The sequence below is a fragment of the Pristiophorus japonicus genome, chromosome 7 (assembly GCF_044704955.1).
Source record: "Pristiophorus japonicus isolate sPriJap1 chromosome 7, sPriJap1.hap1, whole genome shotgun sequence".
NCBI lineage: Eukaryota > Metazoa > Chordata > Chondrichthyes > Pristiophoridae > Pristiophorus > Pristiophorus japonicus.
In genome coordinates, this window is record NC_091983.1 from 47,332,817 (window position 1) to 47,358,434 (window position 25,618).

The 25,618-nt window shown below is 45.1% G+C and overlaps 1 protein-coding gene across 1 annotated transcript in view; it reads right to left on the minus strand.

Moving 5' to 3' along the window:
* Positions 1-24,862, minus strand: part of LOC139266584 (uncharacterized) — a 100,241-nt gene extending 75,379 nt beyond the window's left edge. Inside the window, exons 1-2 of the mRNA XM_070884179.1 lie at positions 24,560-24,862; positions 14,635-14,711 (exon numbers count right to left, since the gene is read on the minus strand). Of these exons, the coding sequence (XP_070740280.1) occupies positions 14,635-14,711; positions 24,560-24,862 (380 nt within the window). The remainder of the gene's footprint in view (positions 1-14,634; positions 14,712-24,559) is intronic.
* Between the last annotated feature and the right edge of the window lie 756 nt (positions 24,863-25,618).

Consider the following 25,618-nt stretch of genomic DNA (forward strand, 5'->3'; position numbering starts at 1 on the left):
AACTCCAACGAGTAAAGACCCAGTCTACTCAATCTATCATCATAAGGTAACCCCCTCATTTCTGGAATCAGCCTAGTGAATCGTCTCTGTACCCCTTCCAAAGCTCGTATATCCTTCCTTAAGTAAGGTGACCAAAACTGCACGCAGTACTCCAGGTGCGGCCTTAACAATACCTTATACAGTTGCAGCAAGACCTCCCTGCTTTTGTACTCCATCCCTCTCGCAATGAAGGCCAACATTCCATTTGCCTTCCTGATTACCTGCTGCACCTGCAAACTAACCTTTTGGGATTCATACACAAGGACCCCCAGGTCCCTTTGCACCACAGCATGTTGTAATTTCTCCCCATTCAAATAATATTCTCTTTTACTGTTTTTTTTCCCAAGGTGGATGACCTCACACTTTCCGACATTGTATTCCATCTGCCAAACCTTAGCCCATTCGCTTAACCTATCCAAATCTCCGTGCAGCCTCTCTAAGTCCTCTACATAACCCGCTTTCCCACTAATCTTAGTGTCATCTGTAAATTTTGTTGCACTACACTCTGTCCCCTCTTCTAGGTCATCTATGTATATTGTAAACAGTTGTGGTCCCAGTACTGATTCCTGTGGCACACCACTAACCACTGATTTCCAACCGGAAAAGGACCCATTTATCCCGACTCTCTGCTTTCTGTTCGCCAGCCAATTCTCTATCCATGCTAATACATTTCCTCTGACTCCGCGTACCTTTATCTTCTGCAGTAACCTTTTGTGTGGCACCTTGTCGAATGCCTTTTGGAAATCTAAATACACCACATCCATCGGTACACCTCTATCCACCATGCTCGTTATATCCTCAAAGAATTCCAGTAAGTTAGTTAAACATGATTTCCCTTTCATGAATCCATGCTGCGCCTGCTTGATTGCACTATTACGATCTAGATGTCCCGCTATTTCTTCCTTAATGATAGTTTCAAGCATTTTCCCCACTACAGATGTTAAACTAACCGGCCTATAGTTACCTGCCTTTTGCCTGCCCCCTTTTTTAAACAGAGGCGTTACATTAGCTGCTTTCCAATCCGCTGGTACCTTCCCAGAGTCCAGAGAATTTTGGTAGATTATAACGAATGCATCTGCTATAACTTCCACCATCTCTTTTAATATCCTGGGATGCATTTCATCAGGACCAGGGGACTTGTCTAACTTCAGTCCCATTAGCCTGTCCAGCACTACCCCGCTAGTGATAGTGATTGTCTCAAGGTCCTCCCTTCCCACATTCCTGTGGCCTGCAAATTTTGGCATGGTTTTTGTGTCTTCCACTGTGAAGATGGAAGCAAAATAATTGTTTAAGGTCTCAGCCATTTCCACATTTCCCATTATTAAATCCCCCTTTTCATCTTCTAAGGGACCAGCATTTACTTTAGTCACTCTTTTCTGTTTTATATATCTGTAAAAGCTTTTACTATCTGTTTTTATGTTTTGCGCAAGTTTACCTTCGTAATCTATCTTCCCTTTCTTTATTGCTTTTTTAGTCATTCTTTGCTGTTGCTTAAAATTTTCCCAATCCTCTAGTTTCCCACTAACCTTGGCCACCTTATACGCATTGGTCTTTGATTTGATACTTTCCTTTATTTCCTTGGTTATCCACGACTGGTTATCCCTTCTCTTGCCGCCCTTCTTTTTCACTGGAATATATTTTTGTTGCGCACTATGAAAGAGCTCCTTAAAAGTCCTCCACTGTTCTTCAATTGTGCCACCGTTTAGTCCTTGTTTCCAGTCTACTTTAGCCAACTCTGCCCTCATCCCACTGTGGTCCCCTTTGTTTAAGCATAGTACGCTCGTTTCTGACACAACTTCCTCATCCTCAATCTGTATTACAAATTCAACCATATTGTGATCACTCATTCCGAGAGGATCTTTTACGAGGAGATCATTTATTTTTCCTGTCTCATTACACAGGACCAGACCTAAGATGGCTTGCTCCCTTGTAGGTTCTGTTACATACTGTTCTAAGAAACAATCCGTATGCATTCTATGAATTCCTCCTCCAGGCTACCCCGTGCGATTTGATTTGATCAATCGATATGTAGGTTAAAATCTCCCATGACTACTGCCGTTCCTTTTTTACATGCCTCCATTATTCCCTTGATTATTGCCCGCCCCACCGTGAAGTTATTATTTGGGGGCCTATAAACTACGCCGACCAGTGACTTTTTCCCCTTACTATCTCTAATCTCCACCCACAATGATTCAATATTTTGTTCATTGGAGCCAATATCATCCCTCACAACTACCCTGATATCATCTTTTATTAACAGAGCTACCCCACCTCCTTTCCCTTCTTGCCTATCTTTCTGAATCGTCAGATACCCCTGTATGTTTCATTCCCAGTCTTGGCCACCTTGCAACCATGTTTCTGTAATGGCCACCAAATCATACCCATTTGTAATGATTTGTGCCATCAACTCATTTACTTTATTTCGAATGCTGCGTGCGTTTAGGTAGAGTGTTTTCATCCTAGTTTTTAAACCATGATTTTTAGTTTTCACCCCTCCTGCAGCCCTTTTATATTCAGTGGCCCTTTTTGTTTCTTGCCTTTGGTTTCTCTGCCCTCCACTTTTACTCATCTCTTTTCTGTCTTTTGTTTTTGTCTCCTTTTTGTTTCCCTCTGTCTCCCTGTATTGGTTCCCATCCCCCTGCCATATTAGTTTAACTCCTCACCAACAGCACTAGCAAACACTCCCCCTCGGACATTGGTTCCGGTCCTGCCCAAGTGCAGACCGTCCAGTTTGTACTGGTCCCACCTCCCCCAGAACCTGTTCCAATGCCCCACGAATTTGAATCCCTCCCTGCTGCACCACTGCTCAAGCCACATATTCATCTGTGCTATCCTGCGATTCCTACTCTGACTAACACATGACACTGGTAGCAATCCCGAGATTACTACTTTTGAGGTCCTACTTTTTAATTTAGCTCCTAGCTCCTAGTGAGGTTATCCACATTGGTGGTAAAAACAGAGAGACAGACTATTATCTGAATGGTGACAGATTAGGAAAAGGGGAGGTACAACGAGACCTGGGTGTCATGGTACATCAGTCATTGAAGGTTGGCATGCAGGTACAGCAGGTGGTTAAGAAAGCAATGGCATGTTGGCCTTCATAGCAAGGGATTTGAGTACAGGGGCAGGGAGGTGTTATGACAGTTGTACAGGGCCTTGGTGAGGCCACACCTTGAGTATTGTGTACAGTTTTGGTCTCCTCACTTGAGGAAAGATATTCTTGCTATTGAGGGAGTGCAGCGAAGGTTCACCAGACTGATTCCCGGGATGGCAGGACTGACATATCAAGAAAGACTGGATCAACTGGGCTTGTATTCACTGGAGTTCAGAAGAATGAGAGGGGATCTCATAGAAATGTTTAAAATTCTGATGGGTTTAGACAGGTTAGATGCAGGAAGAATGTTTCCAATGTTGAGTAAGTCCAGAACCAGGGGTCACAGTCTAAGGATAAGGGGTGAGCCATTTAGGACCGAGATGAGGAGAAACTTCTTCACCCAGAGAGTGGTGAACCTGTGGAATTCTCTACCACAGAAAGTTGTTGAGGCCAATTCACTAAATATATTCAAAAAGGAGTTACTACTAGGGGGATCAAGGGGTATGGCAAGAAAGCAGGAATGGGGTACTGAAGTTGCATGTTCAGCCATGAACTCATTGAATGGCGATGCAAACTCGAAGGGCCGAATGGCCTACTCCTGCACCTATTTTCTATGTTTGTATGTTTCTATGAGAGCGTGCTGATGGCGAGTTCTACACGTGCCAGCGATCTGAAAGTCAGGAAGTGACGAGCTATGTCGCCGAGCTAAGGCGACTTGCAGGACAATGTGAGTTTGATGGCGACCTGGAGCAAATGCTCAGAGACATTTTTGTACTGGGCATTGGCCACGAGACCATCCGACGAAAACTTTTGACTGTAGAGATACCGAACCTCAGTAAGGCCATTGCGATAGCACAGGCGTTTATGTCCACTAGTGATAACACCAAACAAATTTCTCAGCACACAAGTGCTAGCAATGTTCATAAATTAACTGGATCTGTGTTTGCAAGCAGAAATGTACAGGGCAGAACCCACGAGTCTGCAACTGCCAGTAGGCCTCAGGTGACCCAGATGACTCAGAGTCCGCAACAATGCAAGGCAATTCACACCTTGTTGGCGTTGTGGAGGCTTCCATTCAGCCTATTCATGCCACTTCAAAGGGTATGTTTGCAAGAGCTGTGGAACAATGGGGCACCTCCAACGAGCTTGCAGATGAGCTGCAAGCTCTGCAAAATCTGCAAACAACAACGTGGCAGAGGAAGATTGGTCCATGGTGGATCAAAGCAATTTCGAGCCTCAGAGAGAGGAGGCAGATGCTGAAGTACACGGAGTGCACACATTTTCTATGAAATGTCCACCTATAATGCTAAATGTAAAATTGAATGGCTTACCCATAGCCATGGAACTGGACACTGGTGCTAGCCAATCCATCATGAGTAAAAAGATGTTTGAGAGACTATGGTGCAACAAGGCACTCAGACCAGCCCTGAGCCCCATCCACATGAAACTGAGAACATACACCAAACAGCTTATCACTGTCCTGGGCAGCGCCATGATCAAGGTCATCTACGAGGGCACGGTGCACGAACTGCCACTCTGGATTGTTCCGGACGATGGCCCCATACTGCTTGGAAGGAGCTGGCTGGACAAAATCCACTGGAACTGGGATGACATCCGAGCGCTATCACATGTCGATGAGGCCTCATGTACCCAGGTTCTTAACAAATTTCCTTCCCTTTTTGAGCCAGGCATTGGAAACTTTTCTGAGGTGAAGATGCGGATCCGCTTGGGCCCAGAGGTACGACCCATTCATCACAAGGCGCGAGCGATACCTCACATGATGAGGGAGAGAGTGGAACTCGAGCTGGACAGGCTGCAACACAAGAGCATCATCTCCCCAGTACAATTCAGCGAGTGGGCCAGCCTGATTGTTCCAGTACTCAAAAGTGATGGCACGGTCAGGATTTGCGGCGATTATAAAGTAAGTATTAATCGTTTCTTGCTGCAGGACCAATACCCGCTATCTAAGGCATACGACCTATTTGCGATGCTGGCAGGAGGCAAGACGTTCACCAAGCTCAACCTGACTTCGGCCTATATGATGCAGGAGCTGGAGCAGTCTTCGAAGGGCCTCACCTGCATCAACACGCACCAGGGACTGTTCATCTACAACTGATGCCCGTTTGGAATTCGGTTGGTTGCAGCGATCTTCCAGAGAAACATGGAATGCCTACTCAAGTCGGTACCACGCACGGTGGTTTTTCAGGACGACATATTCGTCACGGGTCGGGACACCGTCGAGCACCTACAAAACCTGGAGGAGGTCCTCCAGCGACTGGATCGCCTAGGGCTGCGGCTGAAGAGGTCGAAATGCATCTTCATGGCAACAGAAGTGGAGTTTTTGGGGAGAAAGATCGTGGCGGACGGCATTCAGCCCACAGACGCCAAGACAGAGGCTATCAGGATCGCACCCAGGCCACAGAACGTCACGGAGCTGCGGTCGTTCCTGTGACTCCTCAACTATTTTGATAACTTCCTACAGGGGTTAAGCACTCTCTTAGAGCCCCTAAATGTGTTATATTACGTAAAGGTGAGAACTGGGTATGGGGAAAAAAACAATTAATTGCTTTTGAGAAAGCCAGAAATATTTTATGCTCCAACATGCTCCTTGTATTGTATAACCCGTGTAAAAGACTTGTGCTAGCATGTGATGCGTCGTCGTACGGAGTCGGGTGTGTATTACAACAAGCTAACATTGCGGGGAAGTTGCAACCTGTCGCCTATGCCTCCAACAGCTTGTCTAAGGCCTACAGCATGATTGAGAAAGGGGCATTAGTGTGTGTGTTCAGGGTAAAGAAAATGCATCAGTACCTGTTTGGCCTCAAATTTGAGCTGGAAACCGATCACAAGCCCCTCATATCCCTGTTCACTGAAAACAAGGGGATAAATACTAATGCCTCAACCCGCATACAAAGGCGGGCACTCGCGCTATTAGCGTATAACTATACCATCCGCCACAGGCCAGGCACCGAGAACTGTGCGGATGCTCTCAGTCGGCTACCAATGCCCACCACGGGGGTGGAAATGGCGCAGCCTGCAAACTTGTTGATGGTGGCGCAGCCCACAGACTTGTTGATGGTCATGGAAGCATTTGAAAATGATAAATCACCTGTTCATGGCCCGCCAGATTAGGACTTGGACCAGCCAAGATTCTCTGCTGTCCCGAGTAAAAAACTGTGTACTGCATGGGAGCTGGGCCAGCATCCCCGCTGAAATATAAGAGCTAATCAAGCCGCTCCAGCGGCGAAAGCACAAGCTGTCCATTCAGGCAGACTGCCTGTTGTGGGGTAACCACATAGTGCTACCAAAAAAGAGCAGGGAGACGTTCATCTCGGATCTCCAGAGCACACACCCGGGAAAAGTAATGATGAAAGCGATAGCCAGATCCAACGTGTGATGGCCCGGTATCGACTCTGACTTAGACTCCTATATACGGCAATGCAGTGTGTGTGCTCAGTTGAGCAACGCTTCCAGAGAGCCACCACTAAGTTTGTGGTCCTGGCCCTCCAGACCATGGTCGAGGATCCATGTCGACTATGCGGGCCCGTTTCTCGGTAAAATGTTCCTGGTAGTGGTGGATGCTTTTTCAAAATGGATTGAATGTGAAATAATGTCGGGAAGCACCGCCACCGCCACCATTGAAAGCCTGAGGGCCATGTTTGCCACCCACGGCCTGCCTGACATACTGATCAGTGACAACGGGCCATGTTTCACCAGTGCCGAATTTAAAGAATTCATGACCCGCAATGGGATCAAACATGTAACCTCGGCCCCGTTTAAACCAGCCTCCAATGGGCAGGCAGAGCGGGCAGTACAAACAATCAAACAGAGCGTTAAACAACTGAGAAGGCTCACTCCAAACCCGCCTGTCCCGAGTACTGCTCAGCTACCGCACGAGACCCCACTCGCTCACGGGGTGCCCCCGGCTGAGCTACTCATGAAAAGGACACTTAAAACCAGACTCTCGCTGGTTCACCCCAACCTGCATGATCAGGTAGAGAGCAGGCGGCAGCAACAAAATGTAAATGATGGTCGCGCCACTGTGTCACGGGAAATTGATCTGAATGACTCTGTGCATGTGCTAAACTATGGACATGGTCCCAAGTGGATCGCGGGCACGGTGATAGCTAAAGAAGGGAGGAGGGTGTTTGTAGTCAAACTAGACAATGGACAAATTTGCAGAAAGCACCTGGACCAAACGAGGCTGCGGTTCACAGACTGCCCTGAACAACCCACAGCAGACACCACCTTTTTCGAGCCCGCAACACACACCCAAAAGATCAACGACACCACCCCGGACCAGGAAATCGAACCCATCATGCCCAACAGCCCAGCAAGGCCAGGCTCATCCAGCAGCCCTGCAGGGCCAATAACACACCAGCCCAGCGAGGGCACAGCCAACACACCAGAACAGACATTTGTACTGACGCGGTCCATCAGGGAAAGAAAGGCTCCTGACCGCCTCACCTTGTAAATAGTTTTCACTTTGACTTTGTCGGGGAGTGATGTTGTGTATCTGTAAAGCATGCACTCCCATGTTCTGCCACCAGGGAGTGCATCCCCTGAAGTCTCAAGGGATCCCAGCATCCCTTGGGAGCACTCTATATAAGCCGGCCCCTAAGGCCTGTTCCTCATTCTGGAGTGTCTTAATAAAGACTGAGGTCACTGTTACTTTAACCTCTCTGTGTGCAGTCTCATCTGTGTTAGGAACACAATAAGTCAGATCATGGCTGACCTGATCATGGCCTCAACTCTAATTTCCTGACCACTCCCCATAACCATTGACTCCCCATTAGTTCAAAAGTCTGTCTATCTCCACCTTAAATATATTCAATTACCCAGCCTCCACAGCTCTCAGGGTAGAGAATTTCAAAGATTTGCGACCCTCTGTGAGACGAATTTCCTCCTCATTTCCATTTTAACTGGGCGACCACTTATTCTGAGACTATGCCCCCTAGTTCTAGATTCCCCCATGAGAGCGAACATCCTCTCTGCATCTACCCTGTTAAGCCCCCTCAGAATCTTATACATTTCAATAAGATCACATCTCAGTGTTCTAAACTCCAATGAGTATCGGCCCAACCTGCTCAACCTTTCTTCATATGACAACCCCTTCATCTCAGGAATCAACCTCGTGAACTTTCTCTGAACTGCCTCCAATGCAAGTATATCCCTCCTTAAATAAGGATACCAAAACTGCATGCAGTACTCCAGGTGTGGTCTCACTAGTACAGTAGTAGCAAGACTTCCTTACTTTTATACTCCATCCCCCTTGCAATAAAGGACAACATTCCATTTGCTTTCCCAATTACTTGCTGTACCTGCATACTGACATTTCGAGTTTCATGTACAAGGACCGCCAGATCACTCTGTACCCCAGCATTTTTAATCTCTGCCAATTTAAATAATAATTTTCTTTTTTATTTTTTTCTACCAAAGTGGATAACCCTACATTTTCCCACATTATACTCCATCTGCCAAATTTTTGCACACTCACTGAGCCTATCTATATACCTTTGAAGATTCTTTGCGTCCTCCTCACAAAACTGCTTTCCCACCTATCTTTGCATCATCAGCAAATTTGGCTATATTACACTCGGTCCCTTCATCCAAGTCATTGATATAGATTATAAATAGTTGAGGCCCCAGCCCTGATCCCTGTGGCACCCCACTAGTTACAGTTTGCCAACCTGAAAAGGACCCATTTGTCCCGACTCTCTGTTTTCTGTTCGTTAGCCAATCCTCTATCCATGCTAATATATTACCCCCAACCCTGTGAGCTCTTATCTTGTGCAATAACCTTTTATGTGGCACCTTATCGAATGCCTTTTGGAAATCCAAATACACGGCATCTACTGGTTCCCCTTTATCCACCCTGCTCGTTACATCCTCAAAGAACTCCAGCAAATTTGTCAAACATGATTTCCTTTTCATACTGACTCTGCCGGACAGCATTATGATTTTTTAAAATGATTACATTCCATATCATGGCAGCATTCAGAATTCCTTATGTTCAATGAGCGTTTAGTTATTACGAACATCATTATCAAATAATAGTAATGAGTTTTAGCAACATTGTGGGGCCGATTTTTGACAGCTCCTTCAGGCGCTAAAGAGTCTCTGAGGTGTTAAGGGGCTGATTGCCAATTAAATTGCCTGCTAGTGCTCATTCACGAGGCTGTATGGCATTTTGGTGGATTGCGCTTGATCGAATGCCCTCTCCTAATATCAACCAGCTGATTGGGAGTGTGTCTTATTAGCGCAGCAGCCATTTAGCACCTGTTTACACCCTTTCACCAAAATAAACCCGGTCCATCACTGAGGTCGCAGCAGAGCAGGTCGGGAGCAGTGAGGCCCATAAAAGGGGCCAGAAGGCGGGAGAAGCAGCGGAGGTCGCAGCGGAGCAGTTCGAGAGCAGCGAGGCCCATAAAAGGGGCCCAGAAGGCGGGAGAAGTGAGCTGGTACTGGTGCAGGGACAGAAGGTAAACAAAGAAGCAAGAAGAAATCGAAGTGTGATGTCACAGCCAAGCGGGTAAGTGATTGGCTGGTGGATTGGTGAGTATTTAATCTTTTTCTTTTTCTTTTCTTATCAGTAAGAAATCTTTGGTATTGTTCCCAATTAGGTTAATTTAAGGGTTAAGTCATGGCAGGAGAACACAGACCCGTGTCATGCTCCTCCTGTGCTATGTGGGAAGACAGGGACGTTTCCATGTCAATTACATGTGCAGGAAGTGTATCCAGCTGCAGCTCCTGACAGACCACATCATGGCACTGGAGTTGTGGATGGATTCACTGTGGAGCATCCACGATGCTGAGGATGTCATGAATAGCACGTTTAGTGAGTTGGTCACACCGCAGGTAAAAGTTACATAGCCAGATAGGGAATGGGTGACCATCAGGCAGAGCAGTGGAAGGAAGATAATGCAGGGGTCCCTTGCAGTCATCACCCTCCAAAACATATACACCACCTTGGGTACTGTTGGGGGAGATGGCTCATCAGGGGAAGGCAGCAGCAGCCAAGTCCATGGCAAAAGGGATGGCTCTGCTGCACAGGAGGGCAGGAAAAAGAGTGGGAGAGCTATAGTGATAGGAGATTCTATTGTAAGGGGAATAGATAGGCGTTTCTGCGGCTGCAAATGAGACTTCAGGATGGTATGTTGCCTCCGTGGTGCAAGGGTCAAGGATGTCTCGGAGCGGCTGCAGCGCATTCTGGTGGGGGAGGGTGAACAGCCAGCTGTTGTGGTACATATAGGTACCAACGATATAGGTAAAAAACGAGATGAGGCCCTACAAACTGAATTTAGGGAGCTAGAAGTTAAATTAAAAAGTAGGACCTCAAAGGTAGTAATCTCAGGAATGCTATGAGTGCCACGTGCTCGTCAGAGTAGGAATTGCAGGATAGCTCAGATGAATATGTGGCTTGAGAAATGGTGTATGGTGGACGGATTCAAATTCCTGGGACATTGAAGCCGGTTCTGGGGGAGGTGGGACCAGTACAAAACGGATGGTCTGCACCTGGGAAGGACCGGAACCAATGTACTAGGGGCAGTGTTTGCTCGTGCTGTTGGGGAGGGTTTAAACTAAAATGGCAGGGGGATGGGAATCTATGCAGGGAGGCAAAGGGAAGTAAAAAGGGGGCAGAAGCAAAAGGTAGGAAGGAGAAAAATAAGAGTGGAGGGCAGAGAAATCAAGGGCAAAAATCTAAAAGGGCCACATTACAACATAATTCTAAAAGGACAAAGAGTGTTAAAAAAACAAGTCTAAAGGCTCTGTGTCTCAATGCAAGGAGCATTCATAATAAGATGGATAAATTAACTGCGCAGATAGCTGTTAATGGATATGATGTAATTGGGATTATGGAGACATGGCTCCAAGGTAACCAAGGCTGGGAACTCAACATCCAGGGGTATTCAACATTTAGGAAGGATAGACAGAAAGGAAAAGGAGGTGGGGGTGGCGTTGCTGGTTAAAGAGGAGATTAACGCAATAGTAAGGAAGGACATTAGTGTGGCTGATGTGGAATCTACATGGATAGAGCTGCGAAACACCAAAGGGCAAAAAACATTAGTGGGAGTTGTGTACAGACCAGCAAACAGTAGTAGGGAGGTTTGGGATGTCATCAAACAGGAAATTAGGGATGCATGCAATAAGGGTACAGCAGTTATCATGGGTGACTTTAATCCACATATAGATTGGGCTTACCAAACTGGTAGCAATACTGTGGAGGAGGTTTTCCTGGAGTGTATAAGGGATGGTTTTCTAGACCAATATGTCAAGAAACAAACTAGAGAGCAGGCCATCCTAGACTGGGTCTTGTGTAACGAGAGAGGATTAATTAGCAATCTGGTCATGAGGGGCCCCTTGGGGAAGAGTGACCATAATATGGTAGAATTCTTCATTAAGATGGAGAATGACACAGTTAATTCAGAGACTAGAGTCTTTAACTTAAAGAAAGGAAACTTCGACGGTATGAGACATGAACTGGCTAGGATAGACTGGAGAATGATACTTAAAGGGGGATGGTGGATAGGCAATGGCAGACATTTAAATGTCACATGGATGAACTACAACAATTGTACATCCCTGTGTGGCATAAGAATAAAAAAGGAAGGTGGTTCAACCGTGGCTAACAAGGGGAATTAGGGAAAGTATTAAATCCAAGGAAGAGGCATATAAATTGGCCAGAAAAAGCAGCAAACCTGAGGACTGGGAGAAATTTAGAATTCAGCAGAGGAGGAGTAAGGGTTTAATTAGGAGGGGGAAAAGAGAGAATGAGAGTAAGCTTGCAGGAAACATAAAAACTGATTGCAAAAGCTTCTATAGATATGTGGAGAGAAAAAGATTACTGAAGACTAATGTAGGTTCCTTGCAGTCAGAATCAGGTGAATTCATAATGTGGAACAAGGAAATGGCAGACCAACTGAACAAATACTTTGGTTCTGTCTTCACTAAGAAAGACACAAATAACTTCCTGAAAGTACTAGGGGACCAAGTGTCTAGCAAGAAGGGGGAACTCAGGGAAATCCTTATTAGTCAGGAAATTGTGTTAGGGAAATTGAAGGGACTGAAGGCCGATAAATCCCAAGGGCCTGATAGTCTGCATCCCAGAGTACTTAAGGAAGTGGCCCTAGAAATAGTGGATGCATTGGTGGTCATTTTCCAACATTCCATGGACTCTGGTTCAGTTCCTATGGATTGGAGGGTAGCTAATGTAACCCCACTTTTTAAAAAAGGAGGGAGAGAAAGCAGGGAATTATAGACTGGTTAGCCTGACATCGGTACTGGGGAAAATGCTAGAATTAATTATTAAAGATGTAATAGCTTCGCATTTGGCAAGCAGTGACAGGATCGGTCCAAGTCAGCATGGATTTATGAAAGGGAAATGATGGTTGACAAATCTTCTAGAGTTTTTTGAGGATGTAACTAGTAGAGTGGATAAGGGAGAACCAGTGGATATGGTGTATTTGGACTTTCAAAAGGCTTTTGGCAAGGTCCCACACAAGAGATTAGTGTGCAAAATGAAGGCACATGATATTGGGGGTAATGTATTGACATGGATAGAGAACTGGTTGGCAGACAGGAATCAAAGAGTGGGAATAAATGGGTCATTTTCAGAATGTTAGGCAGTGACTAGTGGGGTGTCGCAGGGTTCAGTGCTGGGACCCCAGCTATTTACAATATACATTAATGATTTATTCAAAGGAATTGAATGTAATATCTCCAAGTTTACAGATGACACTCAGCTGGGTGGCAGTGCGAGCTGCGAGGAGGATGCTAGGAGGCTGCAGGGGGACTTGGACATGTTAGATGAATGGGCAAATGCATGGCAGATGTAGTATAATGTGATAAGTGTGAGGTTATCCACTTTGGTGGCAAAAACAGGAAGGCAGATTATTATTACCTGAATGATGACAGATTAGTAAAAGGGGAGGTGCAACGAGACCTGGGTGTCATGGTACATCAGTCATTGAAGGTAGGCAGGCAGTAAAGAAAGCACATGGCAGGAAGTGTATCCAGCTGCAGCTCCTGACAGACCACATCACGGCACTGGAGTTGTGGATGGATTCACTGTGGAGCATCCACGATGCTGAGGATGTCATGAATAGCACGTTTAGTGAGTTGGCCTTCATAGCAAGGGGATTTGTGTATAGGAGCAGGGAGGTCTTACTACAGGCCTTGGTGAGACCACACCTTCAGTATTATGTGCAGTTTTGGTCACCTAATCTGAGGAAGGACATTCTTGCTATTGCGGGAGTGCAGCAAAGGTTCACCAGACTGATTCCCGGGATGGCAAGACTGAAATATGAAGAAAGACTGGATCGACTAGGCTTGTATTCACTGGAATTTAGTAGAATGAGAGGGGATCTCATATAAATATATAAAATTCTGACGGGATTGAACAAGTTAGATGCAGGAAGAATGTTCCCAATGTTGGGGAAGTCGAGAACCAGGGGTCACAGTCTAAGGATAAGGGGTAAGCCATTTAGGACCGAGATGAGGAGAAACTTCTTCACTCAGAGAATTGTGAACCTGTGGAATTTTCTACCGCAGAAAGTTGTTGAGGCCAGTTCGTTAGATATATTTAAAAGGGAGTTAGATGTGGCCCTTAAGGCTAAAGGGATCAAGAGGTATTGAGAGAAAGCAGGAATGGGGTACTGAGGTTGCATGATCAGCCATGATCATGTTGAATGGTGGTGCAGGCTTAAAGAGCCAAATGGCCTACTCCTGCACCTATTTTCTATGTTTCTATGCTTCTATGAATCATATTGCAGTTCCGCATAATATTCAATATTCTAATGTAGATGCATCCATGTTATTTAATTTGGACTGTGAGCACAGAGGACAAAAGTAACAAACCTTGAGATTAGTAGGTTTAATTTCTCCACAGCAGTGAATACTTGGGATAGACTTGCAGCATAAGCAGTTCAACATCCCCTTTTTTAATGTTAGGAACTGTGCATCAGGATAGCTACATCTCAATTATCAAATGCTGTAGAGAAGATGAATTGTATTCCGGGACCTTGGAAGTGTCATGTCAAAAAAGACAACTAGCGACAGATGAATAACACACGATATAAGGATAGATATTGCTATCCGTAAATAGATGGAGATTGGCTTTCAAGGAATGGAAACACCTTTCAGAAACTTTCCTCCAATAGAGGTATCTCACAGTGTCATTTCAAACATTTATACATTGTGAACTTTCTGCAAAATGTTTTTCCCAAACCGTAGCAGAGATTGATCTTGTAAGAATGATGAAGATATGTATTGATTCTGAGTTACATTATGATGGGGACGGTTAGCTGGAAAATCCTGCTGTTACATTGCTCACAACTGAGGTAGGAAATACAGAATAAATTCAGCACAGCTGAGCTCCCAGCACAGAACCTCACTAAACGAGAGCACAGGTTTCTTTTAACTGAAATAACTGCTCTTCACATTCTCGTTTTCTTCTCTTGCACACATTTCTTTCTGTTTCTGAAATTGTCTGCTCCTCTTACCTGGTGTTCTCTGATGTTTGCTCTCTGTTAGTCCGACTTAATCTTCCTTTGTATATCTTCTGAATCTGTTTTTCCATCTAAAAACAGAGGTAAAGCTATGTCTTTATTTGATTGCTGAACATCAAAGCAAACCAAAGGAATGTGCTTTATTAAATAATCTATTCATCAACATTGGAATACTTCCTTTCAATTCTCATTCATCAAAACCTTCAACCTGTTCTTCAACCTCTTGCAATAGTGCTTGATGCTGATATGGCTATCGAATGCTGTCTTGTCTGACATGGCTGCGTAATGCTATCCCTTTCTTTCAACATCTGTGAAGCTTCAGAAATATATCCAATGCATATTATTATAAGCAAAGAAGGTCCATATGCTATTCATATGATTTTCTTTGCCATGTATTATTACCCTTGCTTGCCCTGAATTTTCAGTGTTTCAAACCATTCCCAAATGTAAAAAGATTGTTTTAATCCGTTCCTAACTTGATAGATGCCTTCTTAATTTTCCATAATCTCATTTCCCCATTTTCTGTAAATGTTGGATTAAAGTATTCCAATATTTCTTCAGAGGTTTTTTTTTATAAGTAGGCGTAGTTTATGGGTTTCTCACTGGAATCTCTGATGAATTTGCTTTTTTTAATGATCTCAACACACAACAGTCCATCACCAGTGAAACCCTCATTTGTAAGTGAGGATATCACTGACAATATTTCCTTTTAAGCAGATTGAAGCAATTCTAATTTACTCTCATGGTGACCTATCACCACCTGTGTTTATGCTTGATGTCTGCCATTCCTTGAAGATTTTGTCAAATAATTTCTTGGGCAAAAAAACTTCCTGTTGCCTGTAAGACAACATTCTGTGCCCAAGCCTTTTCACGTTAGGAAGAAAATACAAATTAATCAACTCCACGCCAGACCTTTCTGTGGGAGTGCAGCATTTCAACGGTATTTCTAATCCATCATAACATTAGACATCACAGGGCCGAAATTGCCCCTTCTTTTAAGGCCTATTACTGCCTCCAAGAGGCGGTTATCGATCGGGGGCAAGTGGAGGGTGCGACCGATCTGATATTCCAGATTTCTGCTGCGCCCTGACTTTCCGCAGCATCCCCCCCGCCCCCCCCCCCCCCCCACCCCGGACCCCGAGTGCCCCGACCCGTTTTCAGCCCCACGGAGGAAATCGCCCGGCAGGAGCGCGGCCGCCACCGGTCAGTGCCACTGACATCTTTGTGAGGTGGGAAGCTGCCAGTGGCTGGGCAGTGCGGCCACCCTTAAACGAGCAGGCACACCACCGCGGCCGCCATTTACTTTTAATTGTCAGACAAAACTGGCACCCACTCTGGCCCGGCCAAATCTTTCCCTGGTTGCCCAGTGAGTGCCACGGAGGCCTCACTAGCCCTCACATTGTGCCTCCACTTTAACTGCTATGTGTCAGCGCAGCGCTGATGGGCTCCGCCCCGCTTCCGACCCGAACCCAGCCCGACACCGCTTCAAACAGCATTCCAAAGCGAGGGGAAGCGGTTTCACAGTTAACGAGCCAAATTTTCCACCTCTTCCCTCCGACAGTAATCGGGCAGTAATAATTTGAATAATTCGAATTATCCACCTGAAACATAGAAACATAGAAACTTAGAAATTAGGTGCAGGAGTAGGCCATTCGGCCCTTTGAGCCTGCACCGCCATTCAATAAGATCATGGCTGATCATTCAACCTCAGTTCCCCTTTCCTGCTTTCTCTCCATACCCCTTGATCCCTTTGGCCGTAAGGGCCATATCTCACTCCCTTTTGAATATATCTAACGAATAGGCCTCAACAACTTTCTGCGGTAGACAATTTCACAGGTTAACCACTCTCTGAGTGAAGAAGTTTCCCCTCATCTCGGTCCTAAATGGCTTACCCCTTATTCTTAGACTGTGACCCCAGGTTCTGGAATTCCCCATCAATGGGAACATTCTTCCTGCCTCCAACCTGTCCAATCCCGTCAGAATTTTATATGTTTCTATGAGATCCCCTCTCATTCTTCTAAACTCCAGTGGATACAAGCCCAGTTGATCCAGTCTCTCCTCCTATGTCAGTCCTGCCATCCCGGCAATCAATCTGATGAACCTTCGCTGTACTCCCTCAATAGCAAGAATGTCCTTCCTCAGATTAGGAGACCAAACTGAACACAATATTCCAGGAGTGGCCTCACCAAGGCTCTGTACAACTGCAGTAAGACCTCCCTGCTCCTATACTCAAATCCCCTAGCTATGAAGGCCAACATGCCATTTGTCTTCTTCACCGTCTGCTGTACCTGCATGCCAAACTTCAATGACTGATGTACCATGACACCCAGGTCCCATTGCACCTTCCCTTTTCCTAATTCAGATAATATTCTGCCTTCCTGTTTTTGCCACCAAAGTGGATAACCTCACATTTATCACATTTCCTGCATCTGCCATGCATTTGCCCACTCACCTAACCTGCCCAAGTCAGCCTGCAGCCTCTTAGCATCCTCCTCACAGCTCACACCGCCACCCAGCTTAGTGTCCTCTGCAAACTTGGAGATATTACATTCAATTCTTTCATCTAAATCATTGATATATATTGTAAATAGCTGAGGTCCCAGCACTGAACCCTGCGGCACCCCACTGGTCACTGCCTGCCATTCTGAAAAGGACCCGTTTATTCCGACTCTCTGCTTCCTGTCTGCCAACCAGTTCTCTATCCATGTCAATACATTGCCCCCAATACCATGTGCTTTAATTTTGCACACCAATCTCTTGTGTGGGACCTTGTTAAAAGCCTTTTGAAAGTCCAAATGCACCACATCCACTGGTTCGCCCTTGTCCACTCCACTAGTTACAGCCTCAAAAAATTCGAGAAGATTTGTCAAGCAGGATTTCCCTTTCATAAATCCATGCTGACTTGGACCGATCCTGTCACTGCTTTCCAAATGTGTTGCTATTTCATCTTTAATAATTGATTCCAACATTTTCCCCACCACCGATGTCAGGCTAACCGGTCTATGATTCCCTGTTTTCTCTCTCCCTCCTTTTTTAAAAAGTGGTGTTTACATTTGCTACCCTCCAGTCCATAGGAACTGATCCAGAGTCAATAGAATGTTGGAAAATGATCACCAATGCATCCACTATTTCTAGGGCCACTTCCTTAAGTACTCTGGGATGCAGCCTATCAGGCCCTGGGGATTTATCAGCGTTCAATCACATCAATTTCCCTAACGCAATTTCCTGACTAATAAGGATTTCCTTCAGTTCCTCCTTTTCACGAGACCCTTGAACCCCTAGTATTTCCAGAAGGTTATTTGTGTCTTTCTTAGTGAAGACAGATCCAAAGTATTTGTTCAATTGTTCTGCCATTTCTTTGTTCCCCATTATAAATTCACCAGATTCTGACTGCAAAGGACCTATGTTGGTCTTCTCTAATCTTGTTCTCTTCACATATCTATAGAAGCTTTTGCAGTCAGTTTTTATGTTCCCTGCAAGCTTCCTCTCATACTCGATTTTCCCCCTCCTAATTAGACCTTTTGACCTCCTCTGCTGAATTCTAAATTTCTCCCAGTCCTCAGGTTTGCTGCTTTTTCTGGCCAATTTATATGCCTCTTCCTTGGATTTAACACTATCCCTAATTTCCCTTGTTAGCCACAGTTGAGGTACCTTCCCCGTTTTACTTTTAATCCAGAAAGGGATGTACAATTGTTGAAGTTCATCCATCTAATCTATAAGTGTCTGCCATTGCCTATCCACTGTCAAACCTTTAAGTATCATTTGCTAGCCTATCCTAGTCAATTCACGTCTCATACCATCGAAGTTACCTTTCCTTAAGTTCAGGACCCTAGTCTCTGAATTAATACTGTCACTCTCCTTCTTAATAAAGAATTCTACCATATTATGGTCACTCTTCCCCAGGGGGCCTCGCACAACGAGATTGCTAATTAGTCCTCTCTCATTACACATCACCCAGTCTAGGATGGCCAGCTCTCTAGTTGGTTCCTCGACATATTGGTCTAGAAAGCCATCCCTAATACACTCCAGGAAATCCTCCTCCACCACGTTGCTACCAGCTTGGTTAACCCAATCTATATGTAGATTAAAGTAATCCATGATAACTGCTGTATCTTTATTGCACGCATCCCTAATTTCTTGTTTGATGCTGTCCCCAACCTCACTACTACTGTTTGGTGGTTTGTACACAACTTCCACTAGCGTTTTCTGCCCTTTGGTATTCCACAGCTCTATGCATAGAGAGTCCACATCATCCAAGCTAATGTCCTTTCTTACTGTTGCGTTAATTTCCTCTTTAACCAGCAACGCTACCCTACCTCCTTTTCCTTTCTCTCTATCCTTCCTGAATGTTGAATACCCCTGGGTGTTGCGTTCCCAGCCTTGGTCACCCTGAGCTATGTCTCCGTAATCCGAATTATATCATAATCGTTCATTGCTGCATGCGCAGTTAATTCATCCACCTCATTACAAATAATCCTCGCATTGAGGCACAGAGCCTTTAGGCTTGTCTTTTTAACACTCTTTTTCCCTTTAGAATTTTGCTGTAATGTGGCCCTTTTTGATTTTTGTCTTGAGATTCTCTGCCCTGCACTTTTACTATTATCCTTTCTATCTTTTGCTTCTGCTCCCATTTTATTTCCCTCTGTCTCTTTGCATAGGTTCCCATCCCCCTGCCATATTAGTTTAACCCCTCCCCAACAGCACTCACACTCCCCCTAGGACATTGGTTCCGGTCCTGCCTAGGTGCAGACTGTCCGGTTTGTACTGGTCCCACCTCTCCCAGAACCAGTTCTAATGACCCAGGAATTTGAATCCCTCCCTCTTGCACCACTCCTCAAGCCACGTATTTATCTTAACTATCCTGCTATTTCTACTCTGACTAGCACATGGCACTGGTAGCAATCCTGAGATTACTACCTTTGAGGTCCTACTTTTTAATTTAACTCCTAGCTCTCTAAATTCAGCTTGTAGGGGCTGGATGGCAATTTAACTCCTGAGAGTTTAGGTAAGCTTGACTTTGAACCCTAATATCTTCTTATGACCCTCAATGAATTACAACCATGCTGAAACTGCAGATGTACAATTATTACCATTGAATCATTCCTATGGCATCCACATCCATAGTTCAACCATTCATCAAACCCACTTGAGCTAGATGGCTAATTTTCCAAATTTAGCCAATAAAAAAGAAAATAAGAAAGTCTTGCCTTTATCTCGTGACTTTCATGACCTCAGAACATCCAAAGTGCTTTATAGCTAATTAAGTACTTTTGAAGTGTAGTCACTGATGTAATATAGGAATATGCGCACAGCAAGCTCCCACAAACAGCAATTGATACTGACCAGATACGTTGATTAAAAGGATAAATATTGTCCAGGACACCATGGAAAACTCCCCTGTTCTTCGAATAGTGCCATGGGATCTTTTTGTCCTTCTGAGCGGGCAGGCGGGACCTCATTCAAAATGTCTCATTCAAAAGACAGCACCTCCAACAATGCACCACTCCTTCAGTACTGCACTGGAGTGTCAGTCCATATTTTGTGTTCAAGTCTCAGGATTTGAACCCACAACTTTTTGACCCAGAAGTGACCGTACTACCCACTGAGCCGTGGCTGACAAGCATGCTCTAACACCCTGAAATTTGTAGCCCTCTCTGGAGAGCCTCTCACCTCCCACAAAATCCAGGGTATTGGAAAGATTTTGAAAACCTGCCAAATCTACAGAGCTCATCCCTTGACTCCACCTTGCAGAAAGAGCTGTAAAAGTAACAGACGCTTCATTTCTGGATTTGGATGTAATACTCCAGTTTAATTCTGAACCATTGGTATGGAGATGGCAGCTTTGACCTTGTCAAAGGGAGAGCCAGCAGCTTACCGGCTTTATATTGCATCGTGAAATGTTTGCCTGGTGTGGAGCCACACACACTGAGCTTCCTCTGTCAGTAAAGAGATCAGGGCAAATTTTACCTTCCTTAATTGTTGCAAATCCCTTTGTGACAGAATACTTTGCTATAGGATTTACAGCCTTCAAACCCTCTCCTGTGACATTTGATATTTCCACCCCCTAACCCCTTTCAAATTCTTTTTGTGAGCTGCATAACGTAAATCTTTACAGAATGCTGTTTCCAGCTGTTCCTGTATGATGACCCCTGACCTCTCTCAGCCCCTATTATCAAAAAATAAATGATTTATTTCTAGATATGCTTTTTCAACCAGCCATCTATCATACAGAAGTGAATTATTCATACTCCTCCGGGATTCACTCTCACCTCTCACCACTAAAAGCAATCATCACTCAAATCAGTCCATGGTCCGAGAAAACCATTGAGATGGCACCATCGTTTGGAACATATCTTCACGACCCAACACGGAATCAACTCATAACTATGCAGAATTTAGAATAGTTTGAAAGTATCCTTACACATTCTGCTGGTATTAGGCACAACAGCAATGGTCAACCACAGAAATATTCTGCCACTACCAAAGTGAGGAAACTTCCTTATGAGAAAGGGGCCAAAATTGCCCCGCACTGGATTTGCAGCGCATAATTCGAATTAGTGGGTCGAGTTGGAAACACTGGAGCTGGTACGGATTTGCCCTCCTTTGCCGAAAAAAAATGTTGAGGGCCGTAACCGTGTGATCTGACCAGCATCTTCAGTGCCAGCCTGCCTGTTGGTGGCCCGGCCGAACCAGCAGCCGCCATTTTCGGGCCGACTTAAAAGTCGGCTGACACAAAAAGATGGTGGCTGCCAGGGTGGCACCTCCCCTTTAAGGACGGCCCAGGCTCCACATCCACCACAACTTCTCGCACCAAGAAGTTGTCAGTGCCATCGCCCCGTGCAGACCTCACTCCTGTGGCGCAAAGGGGGTCAGCGTGGGGCGATAAGCGACGCGGCGCAAACCCCTTTTTATCGGCGGAGCCCCGGGGAGCAAATCCGGGGAGAGCGCTCTGTCTGCAGCGCCCAGGCAAAAACGCTTTAGCGCACCCTTATCGCCAGCCACTGGTGCTAACTGGCCCTGCGCTAAGGGGCAATTTCAGCCCCAAAGTCGTTTTGTCTACGATTCAGCATGGCTTTGGCTTTTTTAATATTTTGCCATAACATAAAAGGTTAAAAATCAGCTTCACCCATTGGAAACATTCCCCAGTATTTCTTTGATACAATAGCAGTGACAGTTCATTTCTTATTTTACTGTTTAATAAATTTGTTTGACGGTATAAGCCTAAGTCACAGCCTCGTTTAGCTTTATTTGGCCATCTCCTTAAGTCGTTCGGCTATTTCCTGAAGTCGAGGAAGATCATGTGAAGGCATGTGATAAAACCAATAAGCCAAAACACAGGTCGTTACCTGGGTACACTACAAATTCACACAGAAATCTGGGCAAGTGAAAGCACTCTCTGGGAAATAGAAAGTGAATACGTATCTACAGGAACAATCAACGATGCTGTATAAAATCTAGATAAATAAAACCCTAAAAACATTCCTTCTAAAGCATCACCTATAAAACTCCAAACCTTTATAGCCCCTGTATTTTTTAGTCTCTTGAACACTCTTAGTTCAAATTAACTCTATTTATTTGGGAGATCTCAAACAGCCATGTGCAGTTAAAATGGAGTTCCTCCTCAGACAAGCAGCTTTCTTACATAGAGCTCCAGGACTCTAGGCCTTCTAGCTAGAAGGCGCTATACATTATATTGTTTTATCTTTCCTTTCATAAGAAACAAAAATTAATTAAACTGTAATTAACTACAAGTTTAACAGACAACAACAAAAACCTTGCCTTATTGTTTCTTTATCCAAGTGTTGCATGTTTCAAACATAGAAACATAGTCTTTTATGTCACTGTTCAGTACTGGCCAGTAAATGGATTTGCTGGCACGTCGAAGAGTGCTCTCGATGCCAGTGTGAGCAGCATTAAGTCGCTGACGAATGTCAGATCTCAGGTTTTTGGTATGACACAGCCATAGCCTTTGAAGACTATGTCATCCTGTGTTGTAAGTTCGTCACGAACTTTGACGTATGCATACGTTTCAGGCGGGCATTCATGTGTCGTTTCTGGCCATCCCGTTGTGATTTGTTGTATGGTCAGCTGAAGTGTGAAGTCGCTTGCAGTTGCGCATTGTATGTTAGTCAGTCCCTGTTGGAGAGTGGCAGAAAATCTATCATGTGAATGCATTCCACTGCAATTTCAGTTGGTGATCGCTCCAAGTTTTCGAGATATGCACGTGAGCGGGTGTCTTTTCCTGGTTTATACTTTATTTCGACGTCATATTGGTTGAGCCGAATGAGCAGATGTTGTAACTGCTTGGGTGCTGCAGATAATGGCTTGCGTCGTATGGCAACCAAAGGCTTATGGTCTGTCCATAGCGTGATCTTGTGACTGTATATATATTGATGGTTTTGTTCCATTCCGAAGACTTAAGCGAGCAGCTCCTTTTTGATTTGAGAGAATCGCGTTTCTGCTGGAGTGAGCACTTGGCTCGAGTGTGCGATTGGTTGTCCCTGTTGCAGAAGGACGAACCCGTGACCCTTGCTCGAAGCATTTCCTTGACCTTTAGTTGCAAGTTTGGCGTCAAGGTACTTGAGCACCGGAGCAGCTGTCACGCATTGTTTGATAGCTTCAAACGCTTTGTCTTGTTCTTCAGTTCGTTTTCAGACCAGGGACTAGACATTCCCGAAAGGCCCTCAACATTCGATTGCCCACTGAGAAGAACCGCAAACGTTCGGTGAGTAACGCTGGCGAGAATTTCCATTTTTATGCTTAAAGTACTTAAAACTAATCGCGAAAAAAATGGGCGTTGCAGACTCATTGTCGGCGGTTTTCTCGCCGGTTCAGTGGAAAGTTAGTACCATGGACAGTAAGTACTAAAATTTAGTCCGAGGCTGCAGTTGGGCCTGGGGAGGAGGGAAAACTTTAAAAAAAAATTTCAAGAAAAAAAAATTAAAACGTACAAAGCATTCCCAAGACAGTTTTAAACCTAATCGGCATTTTAAAATTCAATAAAATTAAATAAAGAACCTTTAACTTACCTTTCTTTGCAGGGTCCCCCCTTACCGCCCTGTTGAAGCAGCTTTTACAGGGCGGTTCTCGCGGCAATCTGGACGTCGGCAGTTGAGGCCAAACTTACGCCCTGGCGGTTGTTCTCGGCGTTGCACGTGGGCGGTTTGGTCCCGGCGGGTGTCTTCAGATGTGGGCGATACCATGAAGAAACTTAAGTGGAAACTTTCACCAGGCAGAAAAACAGCTGTACCGCCGAGAAAATCGCCGACACTGAAGCCGAAAGTCTAGCCCATAGTCTTTATGAGTAAGCTGTCGCAGAGGCTCACAGAGGTCTGAAAAATTTTGTGAGGTACTTTGTCTTGCCAATAAATCTTTGTACACCTGCGACATCCTGCGGCTCCTGCATTTTGTTGATTGCGACCACTTTGCTTGGGTCAGCTTTGAGTCCGTCACTCGACAGTATGTGTCCCAAGTATTTCACTTGGCAGTTCTTGTATTTGAACTTATCGAAGTTTAGTTTGATGTTTCGCTTTCTGCATCTCTGCATGAATTTGTGTAAGTTTGCGTCATGGCCTCTTTAAGTGTCTCACTGCATCCAGTGATCAAGCTATCATCTGCCATCTTGTAGGCTCCATCTAGACCCTCAAGGTACTGATTTAGCTTCTGCTGTAAGATTTCTGGGGCAGGGCCGCTTCCAAATGGCATTCTATTATATCGATATTGTCCCCATGGAGTCTTAAAGGTCGTGAGGTAGGAGGACTCTGTGTCTAGTTCACATTGCAAGAAACTATCCTTACAGTCTGCTTTAGTGAAGACCGACTCCTGCACCTATTTTCTATGTTTCTATGTTTCTATGACAGGAAGTGGATAGTGTCCCCCGTTTCAGGGTACTGTTCAGATGTTGAGGGTCGAGAAATACTCGTATCTTTCCATTTGGCTTTTGTACAGTCACTAGACTGGATATCCAGTCCGTCGGTTCAACAACTTTCGTGATGATTTGTCGTTCTTCCAAACGGTCGAGTTCCTCTTTCAGTGTTTGTTTGATCGCTATTGGCACCCGTCTGGGTGGCATTACAGCAGGTGTCGCTGATTCATTAAGTTCAAGGTGAACTGTCCCTGGCATGTGTCCAAGTCCCTGAAACACATCCGGATACACATTGTTGACATCAGTTTCGATGTTTGCATTGTTCGTAGTTTGCGCTTCGCATGGTTCATTTATCATCACGATATTCTGATGCTGAACTTTTGTCAGTTGTAGCTGTTGAGCAGTGCACGAGCCAATCAGTGGTTACTTTGGCCCTCAATGATCACAAGGGGCACAACATACTTTTGCTTGTTCTTTATATTTTCCATTGCAAGTTCCTACCACCAGAATGGTTGCATGATTGTCATATAGTGACAGTGTTGTCTTAGATTCTGTCATGTATGTAACCTTCATGTAACTGTACCTTCATGTAACAACACTGCTTACTGTATACTCCTCACCTGGTCATCCAGGTATATAAAGGGAGGTCCCATGCAGGGTCATCACTTCTTGGTCCTGTGAATAAAGGTTCAGGTCACAGAGTGACCTTGTCTGCAGAATGTGCCTCGTGTGGATTTATAGTAGAGTGTAAGGACATTACATTTGGTGACGAGAAACGGGAATCAACAACTCACGAGAATGGCCACTGGTAGCACAGAGGAACGGTACTGTGTTGGTAAGGACTGGGACGATTTCGTTGAGAGGCTCCAGCAGAGCTTTGTCACGAAGGACTGGCTGGGAGATGTAGCGGCTGACAAGCGAAGGGCGCATCTACTGACCAGCTGTGGACCTAAGACGTACGCGCTGATGAAAGACCTGCTCGCACCTGAGAAGCCGGCGGACAAAACCTTTGTTGCGGTTCTTTGGCACTTGGCCAGCCTCTGTAAGTTCACAGATACCTGCAGGGGGGAGATGTTAAGGGATTTCTTTATTGAGGGCATTGGTCATGAAGGG